The sequence below is a fragment of the Rutidosis leptorrhynchoides genome, chromosome 10 (genome assembly GCF_046630445.1).
Source record: "Rutidosis leptorrhynchoides isolate AG116_Rl617_1_P2 chromosome 10, CSIRO_AGI_Rlap_v1, whole genome shotgun sequence".
Classification (NCBI taxonomy): domain Eukaryota; kingdom Viridiplantae; phylum Streptophyta; class Magnoliopsida; order Asterales; family Asteraceae; genus Rutidosis; species Rutidosis leptorrhynchoides.
Window position 1 is genome coordinate 22,872,807 of NC_092342.1, and position 17,820 is coordinate 22,890,626.

Sequence of the window (17,820 nt, forward strand, 5' to 3'; positions counted from 1 at the left end):
TAATTTAATTTAATTAATCATTAATTAGATTAATGACATCACCTTAAGGGTTTAGATTTTTTTTCTTTTTATTTTTAATTTTTTTTAACAAAGGAATTAGCCTAATAATGACATCATCATTATAGAATTTTAATATGAGAAAATTGCGCGGATAGTCTCTGTGGTTTGTAGCACCCAGCGTGGATGGACATAGTTGGTGATTTGGGGTTGGATAGTCATTATTTTTGAAATGTTGAGCAAGGATAGGTCAGTTGACGATTTCTGTCTGATTCTACCGTTAACCTCATTGCACTGCATTCCACACGAGGGTAATTTGGTCTTTGCACGATTACATCTGGATTCCACCTCTTTCCATGACTTTAATCTTTATCCCCACCTCTTTATCCCCATCTGGATTACATCTGGATTCCACTGTTAAACTCAAATTCAGGTTTTTTTTTTTTTAATAACTCATAAACACACAACAGTTGTTCATAAACAACAAAATTAAAAATTACAACAACAAAATTAATAATTACAACAATAGTTGAAGATCTATATTTTACAAAGTCATTCAAAAACCCATTTCCTTAGGAATTTCTAAACCACAGTAGCATCTCGTTGATACCTAAAAACCATCTCAGACAATTCACAAATTAAAATCAATTTCAGTCCATGTATTTTTTTCTCTTTTGTAAGCATGAAAAAACCATTTTCCTTAAAAATTCATAAATCATCAAAAACCATTTTCCTTCAATAAATATCTTAACCCATTTTCCTTAAATCCAAAAATCGTTAAGAAAAAGCATCAGATTATTACCAAACCTCAGTACCATTTACATGTCTATCTATATTTTTCTTGTTGTGGGTGTTTGAGAAATCCTGGTTTTTAAAGAAGCTACCGAAGGTAAGAAATATAATCAGGTAGCCAACCAGATCTGAACGATTTTGTCATTATCGTCAACAGGTCTGAAGAGGATGAATATTCCTCCCAAATGAATCCGTCGCTGAGGTCGTGCCCGTAACACCATCGTCAATTTCCGGTAATATTATGACGAAATCATAATGATGACGACGTATGGTGATGAAAGTCACTGATTGGTGTGGTAGGCCGAGGTTTTTTTTTTTTTTTTTTTTTTTGGCTTAAATTAGGGTTTCTAATGTTTAATGAACGAGTTTCATCATATATATATAATATATATGTGTGAAGATGATTGCATACATATATATGTGTATGAGTTTTGTAGATCTGAAATGAGAGGGGATTAAATTGGGGAATTGGAAATGTTAGTTAGAGACTTTGATGAGGAAATGAGAGGGGATTAAAATTCTATGTTAACTTGTAATTGGGATGATGAAGATGAATGTTTAACAGAAGATGGGATATGTAATTGAAGGTGAAGATAGCTCAAATGACGTAAATACCCTCACATGCTTATCACATGACTAACTTTAACTGAACAAAATTAACAGTGTTAGAGAACTAGACTATCCTTGCTCGACTTCAAAACCACAAGGACTATCCAACCCCAAATCACCAACTTTGTCCATCCACGCTGGGTGCTACAAACCACAGGGACTATCCGCGCAATTTTCTCTTTTAATATAGACTATAGACTATATATTATTATACTCGTGAAGAATATTCAAATGAATCCAACTTTTAAGTTGAGATTCAATGGACCAATCAGAGTGCGATATGTGGCGTAACAATCATATGTGATTGAAAAAAAAAATTAAAAAAAAAAATTTCAAATATTTTTTTTTTCAATTTTTTTTCAATAACATGTGATTGGATTTGACATGCAATAAACTGTAAATCACATGTGATTCTGCATTCCAATCACATGTGATTATAAAACCTAATCACATGTGATTCTGCATGTAGAATTCAATAACATGTGATTGAACAAAAAATTTTGAAAAAAAAATTTTAAAATTTTTTTTAAAAAAAAAAAGAAATTTTGAATTTTATTTTTTTCAATCGCATGTGATTGTCGCGTCACATGTCGCACTCTGATTGGTCCCTTTTAATTCAATGAAATTGTTGGATTCATATGATTACAACTCATTATACTCTTATCTAAAAGACAAAGTGTCAGTGGCAAATTTAGGATAAAACTCAATGGGTTCTTATTTATTTTTATTTTTTTCAAAACCAATTATATTTGAAGGATACTCTAGTGGTTGTTTACCTCAAAAAAATTATAAATTTCAGAATATGAGGTCCTATAGCTAAATTCAGTGGTGTTTTACACAATTTGATTAGTACACTGTATAAACATATTTAAAAATAGTCGGGTCATAGGACCCCACTTCCTCTTAACTAGAATCGCCTGTGCAAAGTGCATGATATGTTATAGCTAGGGGTGTTCATCGGTTTGTTTTTTGGTTTTTCGGTTTGTTCAGTTCGATTTTTTCGATTCTCAAACTTACAAAACCAAAACCAAAACCAAACCGAAACCAAATTTAAATATCAAAATCATAACCAAAACCGCACCGAAAATCGAATTTGATTTCGGTTTGGTTTCGGTTAAAACCGAAATCACTAAAAATAAAAATCCTATCTAGCATAAATTTACATATAAATTAGAAATAACGGTTTAGAAATTAATTTAAGTATACAAGGTATATAATATGTTTATTGTTTAATAAAAATATTATAATACATCAAATATAATATAAAGATATAAATATAAATATGTTTTATATGTTATTAATTTGAATTCGGTTTTCGGTTAACCGAATTTAAAATTTTCAAAACCGAAAATCAAACTGAAAACCAAATCGAAAATCGAATTACGATTTCAGTTTTGGTTTCAATTGATCCGAAAACCATTTAACAATTTGGTTTGATTTTTTTTTTGTTTGGATTCAATTCGATATTCGGTTTCAAAGTAAATGGTGCACACCCTTAATTATAGCTAAATGTTATTAAACCAATATGTGAATGTTATATAAAACTAATATGTGTTTTAATGACACACCAAAATATTCAGTTTTGACATACTAAATTGACTCAAAAGAATCAAAGAAGTCATACAATAATCAAATATTAAATCCAAGCACTTCCATTTCATTATAAATTCATCACAACCATCACAACGATAACTAGAGCAAACTAATCCCGTTTAGCCAATGATATTTTTAAACCCAAAAGGGTGGTTGAGTGGTCGGGTGCTTTGGAATCTCCAAAAGAGACCCAGGTTCAATCTCCACCAACCTCAATTTGAGGTCTTGCCTTACAAAAAAAAAAAAGTCAATAGCATTATATTTGTTTCATGATCTCCTCTCTGAAAGAAATATCTTCGTAGGCCTTCAAGCTCGTTCAACATCTTCTCAAGACATTTGAATAACGATAGAAAATATATTTCAAAATCTCAAACACCGATTTAATTAGAGTGAGCCTATCAACAATTGAGAGACTTTTAGCCTACCGTTTTCGATGGTTTTTGATTGAGCCGATGTGACGATCGCTCCAAATCCATATGGACAATACGTCATTCATTGATTTCATTTGCGAGGTATTTGACCTCTATATGATACGTTTTGTAAACATTGCATTCTTTTGAAAAGGCACACCATAAATGAATATTTAAATCAAAGGTTTTCGACATCTGATGATTTCTACATATAGACAATCACTGTAAATAATAGTTTACAATAGTACTTCCATTGACAATGCAGTCAAAATAAGATACATGGTGATGATTTGGTGAATGCAACATTTCCTTGAAAAATATGCCATGTATGACTCCATGCACATAGCTTGTCTAACATATAAGCAAACAGCGGAAGACTTCTAGGAAACCCGAGAATAAACATGCTAACAAGTGTCAACACAAAGGTTGGTGAGTTCATAGTTTTAGTGTTTCGCATAATCTGTATATAAAAGTGGATCACAAGATTTCAGTTGTTTCATCCAGAAACGTTTATCAATAGATTATATAAAAATGGATCACAAGATTTCAGTTGTTTCATCCAGAAACGTTTATCAATAGATTCTACATAACAGAGCACCTTGGTAACTAAACTTTAACGTTATAATGATAAATACCCCATTCGTTTTAATACACGCAAACCAACGTGTCCTAAACTCAAATAACACACGTCCGTTAAAAGGCTAGCGCTCTAGCTCGGACGGGGATGTCAAGCCCTATGGATCCATATACTATTATTTGCGCCCACCAGTCCACATCATATGTACTGGCAGTTGCTAGTTACCAAAGCTAAGGGATTTTCGGTTTAAACTCAGTGTAGAATTAAGTATGTACTTGTATCCATTGCGTTTAAAATAAATTGCATGTATTCTCAACCCAAAAATGTATATTGCAAAAGCAATTAAAAAGGGAGCAATTGAAACTCACGCATATAAATCTAGTATTTTAAGTATTTATAAACAGTCGCATGTATTCTCAGCCCAAAAATATATTGAGTAAAAGGGATCATATGAAACTCACAGTTTAATATTGATATACAATATTGCAGGAAAGCACGTAGACGCATCGGAGATGATAAACACGAGGTTTGATTCACAAAAATACCCCCGAACATTACCCATAATTTCCTTGGCAATAACCCATATTTTCCTTAACTCTAGCTCGCTCGGAAACTCGTTTTGAAAATTACTTGGACAGCACTCCGTCGTAATATTTTATGTACATTATTATTTTTGTATCGCAAAAATAATAACACTAATAATAAAAAAATAATACGATTAATAATAATAATAATAATAATAATAATAATAATAAATAAATAAATAAATAAATAATATTACGGAGTATATATATTTGTGTATGTGTGTGATTTTAATCGAGCGAAAACACTGAAATTTATAGATGTGGCCTGACAAACACTGCCATGCGATCGCATGGGTTTGAAGGCCTGTGGCCATGCGATCGCATGGCCTCCCCTTCCAGCTCACATATTGTTTGTCATCAAGCTTGTCGACATATTCTAAAAATAATATATATTATATATAATTTATATTAATTATATATATAATATATTATATTCACGTGCATAGTTGACTTGTAATTTTCGTTCCGATAAGTCGTACGTCGTCACTCGACTTATGTTCCGGTTTCGATTTTTCGAACGTCCTATCGTATACTGAGAAAACTTGTACTTTACGTTTCGTGAATCTTACCTTTGTCAAAATATAGTCTTAAATCATCCATAAACTATATCACTGTAAGTTACTGTAGCAAAGTCATTTTTTACTGTAGCAATTCACTGTAGCAAAGTCAATTTCACTGTAGTAAATAGTGATTTTCGAAAGCACTGTAGCATTTTGGGTACTGTAGCAATTTGAAAATGTTACCATCGTTTACTAAATAACTTGAAATTATATATATGTATATATCTTTTTAATATACATAAATCAGTTTTTAAATACACATTGGAAGTTATTTATAAATAAATTTTAATAATAAATATTTCAACTTATCATATATATTCAAATAGATATTTAAACCAATAAGTTTAATGTACGATATTTAAACCAATAAGTTTAATGTGCTTATCATATATATTCATACAAAGATTAAGTTTAAATTTGGTCAGAAATTTTCGGGTCATCACAGCTGATTAACTAATTCCTTCGAGTTCAAAGATAAGTTTATATTTGGTCTCATCCGAAGACCAAGATAGGTGAATGATAACACATCTCTTCAACAACTCAAAATCGAAATCATATTCTCCATCTCTCCCGATGTAACACCTAAACTAAATAGATTTTATTATGTAATATTAATTCTTAAACCAGAATTATATTAAAATACTATTATAGTATTAATATTATAAGAATAATAATAATAATTAATTAATTTGTAATAATAAAAATAATATCTCTCTTCTCTCTTTATTATATATAATAACAAAAGGGTAATTAGCAAATCAACTTATCAAAAATGTGATATGGCAGAGTTTGAACCCTTAGATTAAAAATTTAATTTATTTTTGGACCCATGGATCAAATTAACGATGATTATCTGCAAATATATCATGCCTTTATAAAAAAAATAAACATTATTTTTTAAAGGCAAAAATATATTTACTAAACCAAAAAAGAGAAAGTACAAAGCATGAAGGGCATGCTTATACAAAGGCACTAAACATCAAGCCTGGAAAAAACTAACCGAACGAGAAATAAATACAACACGAACAACAAAAGGAAATAACACAAAAACAATTATTTGGATCTCTATAATCACCCATGATCGTCGTACGAGCCTGAATTTATAAGCCATTGATTCCAATCCATCCTTTGTTTCTTTAAACGACACGAAACCCATTCATACAATTTTATTTGAATTTCATTTAGCGTCATCGGACCGTGTCCTTTTTTGTTTTGGAATAGCGTAAGATTTCTGTTTCTCCAAATCATATAACCACAAACCAATTCAACGGCTTGCCATATATTCGACTTGTAGTTTGGTTTCGATGGATCTTGAACGCCTTTGAACAAATCTTCTATACTTGATCGGTTTTTGTTTTGCACATTCCACCATATAAATACTCAATTCCAAAGATCTTTTGCAAATGAACACTCTAGAAAAATATATTCTATAGATTCAATCCCGTTATCACAAACGAGACATCTCCCAGAGTTTAAATCAATACCTCTTTTTTCTAACTCAACACGCGTTGGAAGTCTTTTCTTTAGAGCCATACAAAAATTTCGAGATTTTACGCTACTAATCTATTTCGCATCGTTTCTTGGGGACTGTTTTCTCGTGGGATTAACTATTCAATTAACAAATGTGTAAGGATTGAGGTTGATAAGCTACCATTCGGGTGTACATTACATACCCATGCATCAGAATCATTATTTCTGAATTTGATTTCAATTCAGCTCGTGATCTTCCACTTGGATTTCTTTTCCAACACCAGTTTTCTGTCCGTGATCCATCATTCTTGATTAATCTGTCCATGATGCATGAGCGCATCGCAAAAAGACCCTTATTTTAATTCAAGGATATGAAAAGCTTGGGAACGTAAAAGCCAATTATTCTATTATTGACGGAATCGTGGTTTTTTGTATATGTAGATCCTAATTTCGGAAGTTATCACTACCGTCATCAGCAATTCCTTCGTAAGTCTTATGTTCTTTGATCTTTCAATTTGTTATGTTTCTTTTCTAATTCTAGAATAATCAAATTCGGTAGGGTTTGAATGTGATGAAGAATCAATATAATGAAACAGAGGATGATGATTTCACTGATGGTGAAACGGGTAAGGCGGAGGCGGTACCGGATGTGCCGAATCCCTAAGAAGTTTGATTGAGGTAATGTACATTCTTATTAACTAGCGGAATAAAGTGATAGTTACTGACAAATGTAGTTCTATATGATGTATAGTTGGTGATGTAGTTCATGTCTGGGATGAAAATGCCTGTTAAGGGGTAGAAGAAGATTCCATTTTTTTTGGAACTGGTTGTGGAGGTTGATGAATCTCAAACATGAGATTGGATACCGCTGGTCAATCTTTGACCCTTCATGTGCGTATCTGGGTGGTTTGGGTTGGGCGTGGAGTTACAATTTGGAGATGATTTGAGATTGACACTATTGGATTGAGCTTGTATATGACGGATTATTGCATCAAGTATAGTGAAGGAAGTAGTCTATGACATCGGAGGAGGAGAGTTAATGAAATGTCCCGTTCTTATTGATTAAAAACGTTCCATATTAATTGATTTCGTTGCGAGGTTTTGACCTCTATATGAGACGTTTTTCAAAGACTGCATTCATTTTTAAAACAAACCATAACCTTTATTTCATAAATAAAGGTTTAAAAAGCTTTACGTAGATTATCAAATAATGATAATCTAAAATATCCTGTTTACACACGACCATTACATAATGGTTTACAATACAAATATGTTACATCGAAATCAGTTTCTTGAATACAGTTTTTACACAATATCATACAAACATGGACTCCAAATCTTGTCCTTATTTTAGTATGCAACAGCGGAAGCTCTTAGTATTCACCTGAGAATAAACATGCTTTAAATGTCAACAAAATTGTTGGTGAGTTATAGGTTTAACCTATATATATATCAAATCGTAACAATAGACCACAAGATTTCATATTTCAATACACATCCCATACATAGAGATAAAAATCATTCATATGGTGAACACCTGGTAACCGACATTAACAAGATGCATATATAAGAATATCCCCATCATTCCGGGACACCCTTCGGATATGATATAAATTTTGAAGTACTAAAGCATCTGGTACTTTGGATGGGGTTTGTTAAGCCCAATAGATCTATCTTTAGGATTCGCGTCAATTAGGGTGTCTGTTCCCTAATTCTTAGATTACCAGACTTAATAAAAAGGGGCATATTTGATTTCGATAATTCAACCATAGAATGTAGTTTCACGTACTTGTGTCTATTTTGTAAATCATTTATAAAACCTGCATGTATTCTCATCCCAAAAATATTAGATTTTAAAAGTGGGACTATAACTCACTTTCACAGATTTTTACTTCGTCGGGAAGTAAGACTTGGCCACTGGTTGATTCACGAACCTATAACAATATATACATATATATCAAAGTATGTTCAAAATATATTTACAACACTTTTAATACATTTTGATGTTTTAAGTTTATTAAGTCAGCTGTCCTCGTTAGTAACCTACAACTAGTTGTCCACAGTTAGATGTACAGAAATAAATCAATAAATATTATATTGAATCAATCCACGACCCAGTGTATACGTATCTCAGTATTGATCACAACTCAAACTATATATATTTTGGAATCAACCTCAACCCTGTATAGCTAACTCCAACATTCACATATAGAGTGTCTATGGTTGTTCCGAAATATATATAGATGTGTCGACATGATAGGTCGAAACATTGTATACGTGTCTATGGTATCTCAAGATTACATAATATACAATACAAGTTGATTAAGTTATGGTTGGAATAGATTTGTTACCAATTTTCACGTAGCTAAAATGAGAAAAATTATCCAATCTTGTTTTACCCATAACTTCTTCATTTTAAATCCGTTTTGAGTGAATCAAATTGCTATGGTTTCATATTGAACTCTATTTTATGAATCTAAACAGAAAAAGTATAGGTTTATTGTCGGAAAAATAAGTTACAAGTCGTTTTTGTAAAGGTAGTCATTTCGGTCGAAAGAACGACGTCTAGATGACCATTTTAGAAAACATACTTCCACTTTGAGTTTAACCACGATTTTTGGATATAGTTTCATGTTCATAATAAAAATCATTTTCCCAGAATAACAACTTTTAAATCAAAGTTTATCATAGTTTTTAATTAACTAACCCAAAACAGCCCGCGGTGTTACTACGACGGCGTAAATCTGGTTTTACGGTGTTTTTCGTGTTTCCAGGTTTTAAATCATTAATTTAGCATATCATATAGATATAGAACATGTGTTTAGTTGATTTTAAAATTCAAGTTAGAAGGATTAACTTTTATTTGCAAACAAGTTTAGAATTAACTAAACTATGTTCTAGTGATTACAAGTTTAAACCTTCGAATAAGATAGCTTTATATGTATGAATCGAATGATGTTATGAACATCATTACTACCTCAAGTTCCTTGGATAAACCTACTGGAAATGAGAAAAATGGATCTAGCTTCAAAGGATCTTTGGATGGCTTGAAAGTTCTTGAAGCAGAATCATGACACGAAAACAGTTCAAGTAAGATTTTCACTCGAAATAAGATTGTTATAGTTATAGAAATTGAATTAAAGTTTGAATATGATTATTACCTTGTATTATAAAGATAACCTACTGTAAGTAACAAAGGTTTCTTGATCTTGGATGATTACTTGGAATGGATTTAGAAAAACTTGGAAGTAAACTTGCAATCTTGGAAGTATTCTTGATTTTATGAAACTAGAACTTTTGGAATTTATGAAGAACACTTAGAACTTGAAGATAGAACTTGAGAGAGATCAATTAGATGAAGAAAATTGAAGAATGAAAGTGTTTGTAGGTGTTTTTGGTCGTTGGTGTATGGATTAGATATAAAGGATATGTAATTTTGTTTTCATGTAAATAAGTTATGAATGATTACTCATATTTTTGTAATTTTATGAGATATTTCATGCTAGTTGCCAAATGATGGTTCCCACATGTGCTAGGTGACTCACATGGGCTGCTAAGAGCTGATCATTGGAGTGTATATACCAATAGTACATACATCTAAAAGTTGTGTATTGTACGAGTACGAATACGGGTGCATACGAGTAGAATTTTTGATGAAACTGAACGAGGATGTAATTGTAAGCATTTTTGTTAAGTAGAAGTATTTTGATAAGTGTCTTGGAGTCTTTAAAAAGTGTATGAATACATATTAAAACACTACATGTATATACATTTTAACTGAGTCGTTAAGTCATCGTTAGTCGTTACATGTAAGTGTTGTTTTGAAACCTTTAGGTTAACGATCTTGTTAAATGTTGTTAACCCAATGTTTATAATATCAAATGAGATTTTAAATTATTATGTTATCATGATATTATGATGTATGAATATCTCTTAATATGATATATATACACATTAAATGTCGTTACAACGATAATCGTTACATATATGTCTCGTTTCAAAATCATTAAGTTAGTAGTCTTGTTTTTACATATGTAGTTCATTGTTAATATACTTAATGATATGTTTAATTATCATAATATCATATTAACTATATATGTATCCATATATATTTCATCATATAGTTTTTACAAGTTTTAACGTTCGTGAATCACCGGTCAACTTGGGTGGTCAATTGTCTATATGAAACCTATTTCAATTAATCAAGTCTTAACAAGTTTGATTGCTTAACATGTTGGAAACACTTAATCATGTAAATAACAATTTCATTTAATATATATATAAACATGGAAAAGTTCGGGTCACTACAGTTAACACTTAACATTGACTATCTTTGAATGTTATAAGTGGGTGAAGTTAAGAGAAATCTAAATCATAAGAAGAATTGGTGCAGATCCATTGATGGTATGATTGAGGTTTTGTTGACTTTATGGGTCAATAAGTGTTTTGGGATAGTAGACATTACCACTAAACATGAGAAAATGGTAAGAATAGGTGCTTATGATTGGTTCAAAGTTCAAACTCATGAAGTTTGCCATATGTTTCATGATGGTCTCAAAATGCCGATCTGGTAATGAAAGAAATCGTCATCAAAATCATCATATACATATAATGTGGAAATACCTTATCATATGATGAAACCATAAAAGCATTTTGGAGCCTAAGGTTACTAATCTCATAAGATTTTGGTTTCTTTGTGCTGTCTTGAATCGAGTAGTTCACTTTAATTTGTTAAATAAATAATAATAATAATCCCTTCACGATTTAAAACTTTCAGAATCGGAAGTCCTTTTAATTTATTATATATATATATATATATATATATATATATATATATATATATATATATATATATATATATATATATATATATATATATATATATATATATATATATATAACATTATTAAGGGTGCGTTTGTTTACCTCTTAATGGAATGGTTCAGCACCAAATGTTGAACTATTCAGCATTCAGTGCGTTTGTTTCTGACATCTGAATGAAATATGGTGCTGAATGGTTTAAACCATTCAGAGTTTAAACACTCTCTTAACAATTAAGAGACGGAATTTTATGTAATATTGTTCTTAAAATCATATCCAGAACACTTACCAAATAAGTATATTGAAGTTTTTGTTAATGTTAAACGATAACAAGTTGATTTAAACCATTCATATTGTATATTCAAAATGATTATCAAACAACTTATTGTCATTCAGAACTAAATTCATTCAGAACCTTTCAATCATTCAGATTATGAATCATTCAGTGCTTAATCATTCAGATTAATCAAACGCACCCCGAGTCTTTTAAATTTTGACATTTAATCAAACACACGTGTACATCATGTTGGAGTTCACTGAAGTGTGCCTTACGATCCTAATTGTCAAGTTCGCTGCCATAATTGTTCATTGAAGAAAATAACCCAGAGCTATTAGACTAATTGAATGGTTCAGTGAGCCATTATTCTTACACACTTAATATCAAAAAATAGGTACGCAAACTAGAGATCCACAAACTACAATACATAGGGGTAAATTATTTGGAATACATCGTTTATTCATATTAAATAAGGAGTAACAGGGATCACAGAAAGAGACCTTCTAAGACACTTTCAGGTGCTAACACAAGGACTATTAACAGATCCATGAAAATTCAATGATTAAATTATGAGGTTTCTTCACTAATAATCAGATTTTTAATCTCTAATACAAACACTATATGAAAAGAAAAGGTACTTCTTCACTAAAAAAATGCATATTTTTTATATGGTACAAGAGTAAGAATTGCATCAATGGTAATCAAATTGAAAGTTCTAGTCATTAACATCTGAATACATTCAGAGTACTTGTAATTTAACATCTGATCATTCACTAAAATATATTAATAATCATCCAAAATACTTGGAAACATATAATATGTGCATTTACGTTCTCATAAAATCCAACTAAATTGCTTTCTTGCTCCAAGAGTGAGTCCTGTATTCTTAGCTCTACACATTTGAATCTTACCAAAAACTTATTATTCACTCCTCTAATGATTTGAACATCTAAACAGAAATCTTAGTGATCAAGCAAAAGTAGTGTTTCGATGTATGAGTTTGCTGAGCGTACATCTATGGCAATCCCAGCATCAATGCTTTCTCCTAACTTGGATTCATAAACGACAACTGCATTCTTTATATCATCGATAATAGGTTCAATAATAGGTTCACCGGTTATCCTAAAGTCAGGTATCCATAGTGACTCAAAAACCGATAACTTTGTAAACGAGTTTGAAACCCCATGTTCCATCCTCCATACACAATATCCTTCTAAACTGTCATCATTGGGTGCAAGCACAAGAAGAGATGTCCATACCTTATATATACTCAAGTAACCGTTACAATATGCCAAATTATTCGGGAGATCTATTTCCGTAAATTCTTCAGTTGTCATATCAAATGAGAGTAATAATTTTCTAAATTTTTCAGTTTCACCCGCACCAGTCCTGTCAAAGGCATCCCAATAGATACACTTATCTACACATACATGTTCCTCGTCCAATTCAATGGATGTACGGGGCACATTCATAGACAAACTCCTCCAATACCCCAAACTTAAACTAAAAATCTCAACTTTCGGGGTGCGAATTTCCATATATTGCAATTTGGTAATATAAGAAATTTTGACAAGTTTAGGGTCACTAGTACGAGGACAAACCCCAAAACCGATAACGCTTATAAATTCCATATACTTTAAATTACCAGGGACAACGACATGAACCGATTTTCTGATTGTAGGATTCCATAAAACAAATGTCTTCTCCTCACACGGACTTGACCAGTAACAATTGTCTCTGAAATTGACACACATGCAGAACACACCTTGAGAGCTACCATATATACTTGGACAATTACCTAGTAGATGTCTAATATTCGGTGGAGCAACCACGGGGAACATATGTCGGGGAAAACTATCATCATTCATAATCGAAACATATTTCACCCCATCTTTTTCTATGCTCGAATCAGAGTACGTTACAAGTACACGATGCTGACCATTGATGGAGTGGTAATTAGCGATAAACTCAGTGCTATCGATTAGTGAGTTCCATGATTTTGAAACTGCTCTGAATTGAATTAATGATTTGATAGGAAGCTTTTGGATGATTTCAATTTGAATTTAAATAGGTACGTAGTAGTCGGACATTATGATTTTGTGTTTGATTATGTGGAAAGTTAGGGTTTGAATAAGCGTATTTTAGACGGTGACATCAGAGATAACGGAGCGACAACAAAAAGGCCTGACCGTGAAGAATTGGGCTGACCTCAAACAGTAAATGAGGAACCTTTTATTTTAATTAAGAGGTTACGGTAGTTTAATTTATTTATTTATTTACCTTTTATTTAAAACACATAACCTTATGACTAGTAATTTCCCACGCTTAAAACGTTCGCACTTTATGCTTCGAAATTTGTACACACAAGCAACCATTACTAGGAGTTAGACAACCATTGCTAAGTTCAGGGACCACCTTAATTTTTGATGAGATTTACCTTATCGGTCGGTTAGCGTTATGTTTAACCGACATAACCATTAGACTCGCAATAACCTTACAAATTAAACGCAGTAAATTATATTCGAAACAGAGCTTTAATTTACCCTTTATCTAAAACACAAAACCTTATGAATAGTTATTTTTCATGATTAAAACGTTCGTACTTTGTGCTTCGAAATTTGTACACACAAGCAACCATTACTAGGCGTTGACAATCATGGCTAAGTTCAGGGACCACCTTAATTTTTGATGGGATTTACCTTATCGGTCGGTTATCGTTATGTTTAACCGACATAACCATTAGACTCGCAATAATCTTACAAACTAAACGCAGTAAATTATATTCGAAACGGAGCTCCGACGCGAAGCGAGGGCTCCTCAATTAGTTAGTACTTATAAACATGCCAGGTTAATAGTACTTACAATATTAATATTTAATATTAGTACTTATAAGTTAGGGAAAACTATATGAAAATGCATTGAACTTTCATCAAATTTTTATTGTATGCATCCAACTTTCAAATCTCCTATTGTATGCATTTAACTTTCTAAATTGTCCTATTGTATGTGTTTAACCTGCTATAATAGGTATCCTTCTATTAGATATTTACATTATTAGTCCTTCATATTTGTAAATCCTAATTTCATTGGTCCCTTATCATCTTAAATAAAATTACATCACAGGTCCATCATGTTTGTCAATATTACATATTAATTATTTATTTTATTTTCAACACCATTGATCCTCATGTTTGTTCTGTTCATCTCATCTAATCATCATCTCTAACATATCTCTTCAGAGCATCCCTCCAATCTTCAAACTCCTTACATTTTTCAAAATAAGCATCCATCAATTTCCCATCAAACTCCTTATATGAATCTCGATACAACCTATACGAAATCAAACTATTTCAATCCAATCTTACTAACACTAACGAATCCCGATACAACCTATACGAAATCAAACTATTTCGATCCAATCTTACTAACACTAACGAATCCCGATACAACCTATACGAAATCAAACTATTTCATCATTGCCTATTATTAAAAATTAATTAACGACAAAAATGTACAAAGTTTCTTATTATTTACAGATTATCAAAACTTGCGTTCTCACTTTTCTTTTTTATTTTACTTGTACGCAAAGCAAATCAGAATAAGGAAAGTTTCGATCTGGAATCAAGAACAAAACCCAAATCCAAAATCACCATCGAATTTTTGGTTTTTCACCATAACAACTTTGGCAACAAACAGTAAGTGTCTAATCGATTCTGGTGACGAACGGTAACATAAAAACGTTTCTGAGGTTGCCGGTGGTGGTATTACAAGTCGCTGGAGATTATAAATAAATGGGAATTGGTATTACGAATCTAGATTTGATGATTTATGAATTTGGGTTTGTAATGGATATGGGAGCATACTAAGATGGAATAAAATTGTTTATGAGGAAATGGAACATACGAATTTAAAAAACAAATAAAATTCACCAATAGTCATTAGATAGATATGGACCGATTGTTTATGATGTTTTTTTTTTTTTAATTCAAATAGTACTAGATAATTAATATAGCCTTTGAGGTAGGTATTGATCAGTTGTTTAGATCCAATTATTTATGATTTGAGATCTGATGAGAATTGATGAAGATGATATTGGTGGGTTCGTTAGTTTGAGGGAGAAGAATAACTTAATAAAGGTTGAAAAAAAGTAGGTAGGTTGAAATTAGGGTTTATGAATTTGGGGATAAAGATGAAGTGGAGGAGATGAAAAATAATGCAAATTACAAGGACTATTTCAATAATTATTTAAACATATTAACTGGAAACCATATCAACAGGTTACTTAATGTATACAATAGCACAACTTAGAAAGTTAAATGCATACAATAGGAGATTTGAAAGTTCAGTGCATTCTCATATACTTTTCCCTATTAAGTTAATAGGAGTATGATTCAGATTAATACGTTATATACGAGTTGTTGTTTATGAATTATAAACATGCCAGGTTAAAATAATTGATTCAAATGTGTCATTCACGTAAAATTAAAGCATACATAAGGTTAATATAGTAATTTTGATCATTCATACTTTTTCATTTAGAACGGTTATCAAGCATTATAGTTTGATTCAGAATCAAATTTATTCATAGTCTCTGAGCTATTCAGAATATTAATCATTCAGTGCTAAATCGTTCAATTTTAATCAAACGCACCTTAAAGTTTTTTGTGAGAAACAGAAACGTATGGAGTATAATAAGTGACATGTCCACTCTTGAATGAAAACCAGCCCATGGTTTTGGGGGTTTTGGTAATAGCTCTGTGTGATTTTCAGTAATTTAAGTACCAAATATTAGTTCTGTGTGATTGAAGTCGGTCTAATATTGGTCCACGTAATTCTAATTTTCTACGACAACTTTTGAATGATTTGTCCCAAACTAATATCTCAGAACAAGTAGTTTTAACTAAATAATAATTTCAACTTTGATCAAAACAGAGTAATAAGAGATCGATCAGCTATTTCTTTCGACATCTTATGATCTAGTTATGTGTGCAGTTGAACTGTTTGAGTTACTATTGGTTCAATCTTTTGTGTCTATATAAAGAGAATCAATTCCACTAACTATTAGAACGTGAAGTGTTGCTAAATAACGTTCAGAACATTCAAAGGAATTACGGTTGGATCCCAAAACCTTACATTGTTGCATCTGCAATATGCGGATGACGCACTATTTTTTGGTGATTGGTCGTATGAAAAATGTTTTCAAACTTAATCAACATTTACAATGGTTTGGGGAGGCATGAGGTCTATATATTAACTTTTCCAAAAGCAAATTATGTGGTTTAAATGTCTCTTAACAAGAAGTAGCTTCAATTGCAGCTAGATTCAATTGTATTCATGGTTCTATACCTTTTGTTTACCTTGGCTTGCCGGTGAAAAGAAAGATGTCCTCTTTGTCGGCTTTGGAAGAGGTCATCAACAGGTTTCTCTCTAAACTAAATCCATGGAAAGCGAAATTGCTATCTATAGGTGGTAGACTAACACTAGTTAAATCAGTGTTAGGGAGCCTACCTCTTTATTTCATGTCCCCTTTTAGAGCTCCGAGTGGCATTATGTATATAGTATAAACCAGTGGCGGATCCAGGAAAATTTTTCACCGGGGGCGAATTTTTTTTCAAAACGTAGGGATTTTTTTTTTGGCAAAATATAGAGTTTTTTGAGTAAAATTTGAAGGTTTTTGGGCAAAATACAAAGGTTTTGGGGCAAATTATAGAGGTTTTGGGCAAAATATAAAGGGTTTGGGGCAAAAAATTTTTTCCACCGGGGGAAAAATCGAAAAACCGAAAAAATTTGCACTAAAATTTCGAAATTCACCGGGGGCGGACGCCCCCCCTCCTAATGCACTAGATCCGCCTCTGGTATAAACTAGTATAGGAGTCCTCGCTTCGCATCGAGGCTCTGTTTCAAATATAATTTGTTACGTTTAGTTCGTAAAATTATTTCATGTTTAACGGTTATGTCGGTTAAACCTAACTCGAGTCCCACAAAAAATCAAAGGCCTTTGAAAATTTAGGTGGAATTAGTGGGGGTGTTTTATGGAACATTAAAAAGTTACCTTTTGACCCCTTGAAGTTTAATTTTATACCCTATAAATTTTATGTTTCCCCGTTAAAAGTTTACATTTGGTCCTTGA

General features: G+C 31.7%; 1 protein-coding gene across 1 annotated transcript; it reads right to left on the minus strand.

Annotated features, from left to right (window-relative positions):
* Window positions 1-12,652: 12,652 nt before the first annotated feature.
* LOC139870101 (F-box/kelch-repeat protein At3g06240-like) lies at window positions 12,653-14,980 on the minus strand. Its single transcript, XM_071857952.1, has 3 exons — window positions 14,918-14,980; window positions 14,128-14,183; window positions 12,653-13,700 (listed from the first exon to the last, which is right to left on the minus strand). The coding sequence occupies exons 1-3, from the start codon at window positions 14,978-14,980 to the stop codon at window positions 12,653-12,655; spliced, it is 1,167 nt and encodes a 388-aa protein (XP_071714053.1).
* Window positions 14,981-17,820: the final 2,840 nt, after the last annotated feature.

What these genes read in the sequence shown, in the direction of transcription:
- LOC139870101 (XM_071857952.1), bottom strand. Translation starts at nt 14,980, where the DNA reads ATGGATGCTTATTTTGAAAAATGTAAGGAGTTTGAAGATTGGAGGGAT. An exon ending in GGGATGCTCTGAAGAGATAT is followed by an intron (nt 14,184 to 14,917) that starts GTTAGAGATGAT and finishes TTAATTTGTAAG; the next exon opens with GTTATTGCGAGTCTAATGGT. An exon ending in AACGCTAACCGACCGATAAG is followed by an intron (nt 13,701 to 14,127) that starts GTAAATCTCATC and finishes AATTCAATTCAG; the next exon opens with AGCAGTTTCAAAATCATGGA.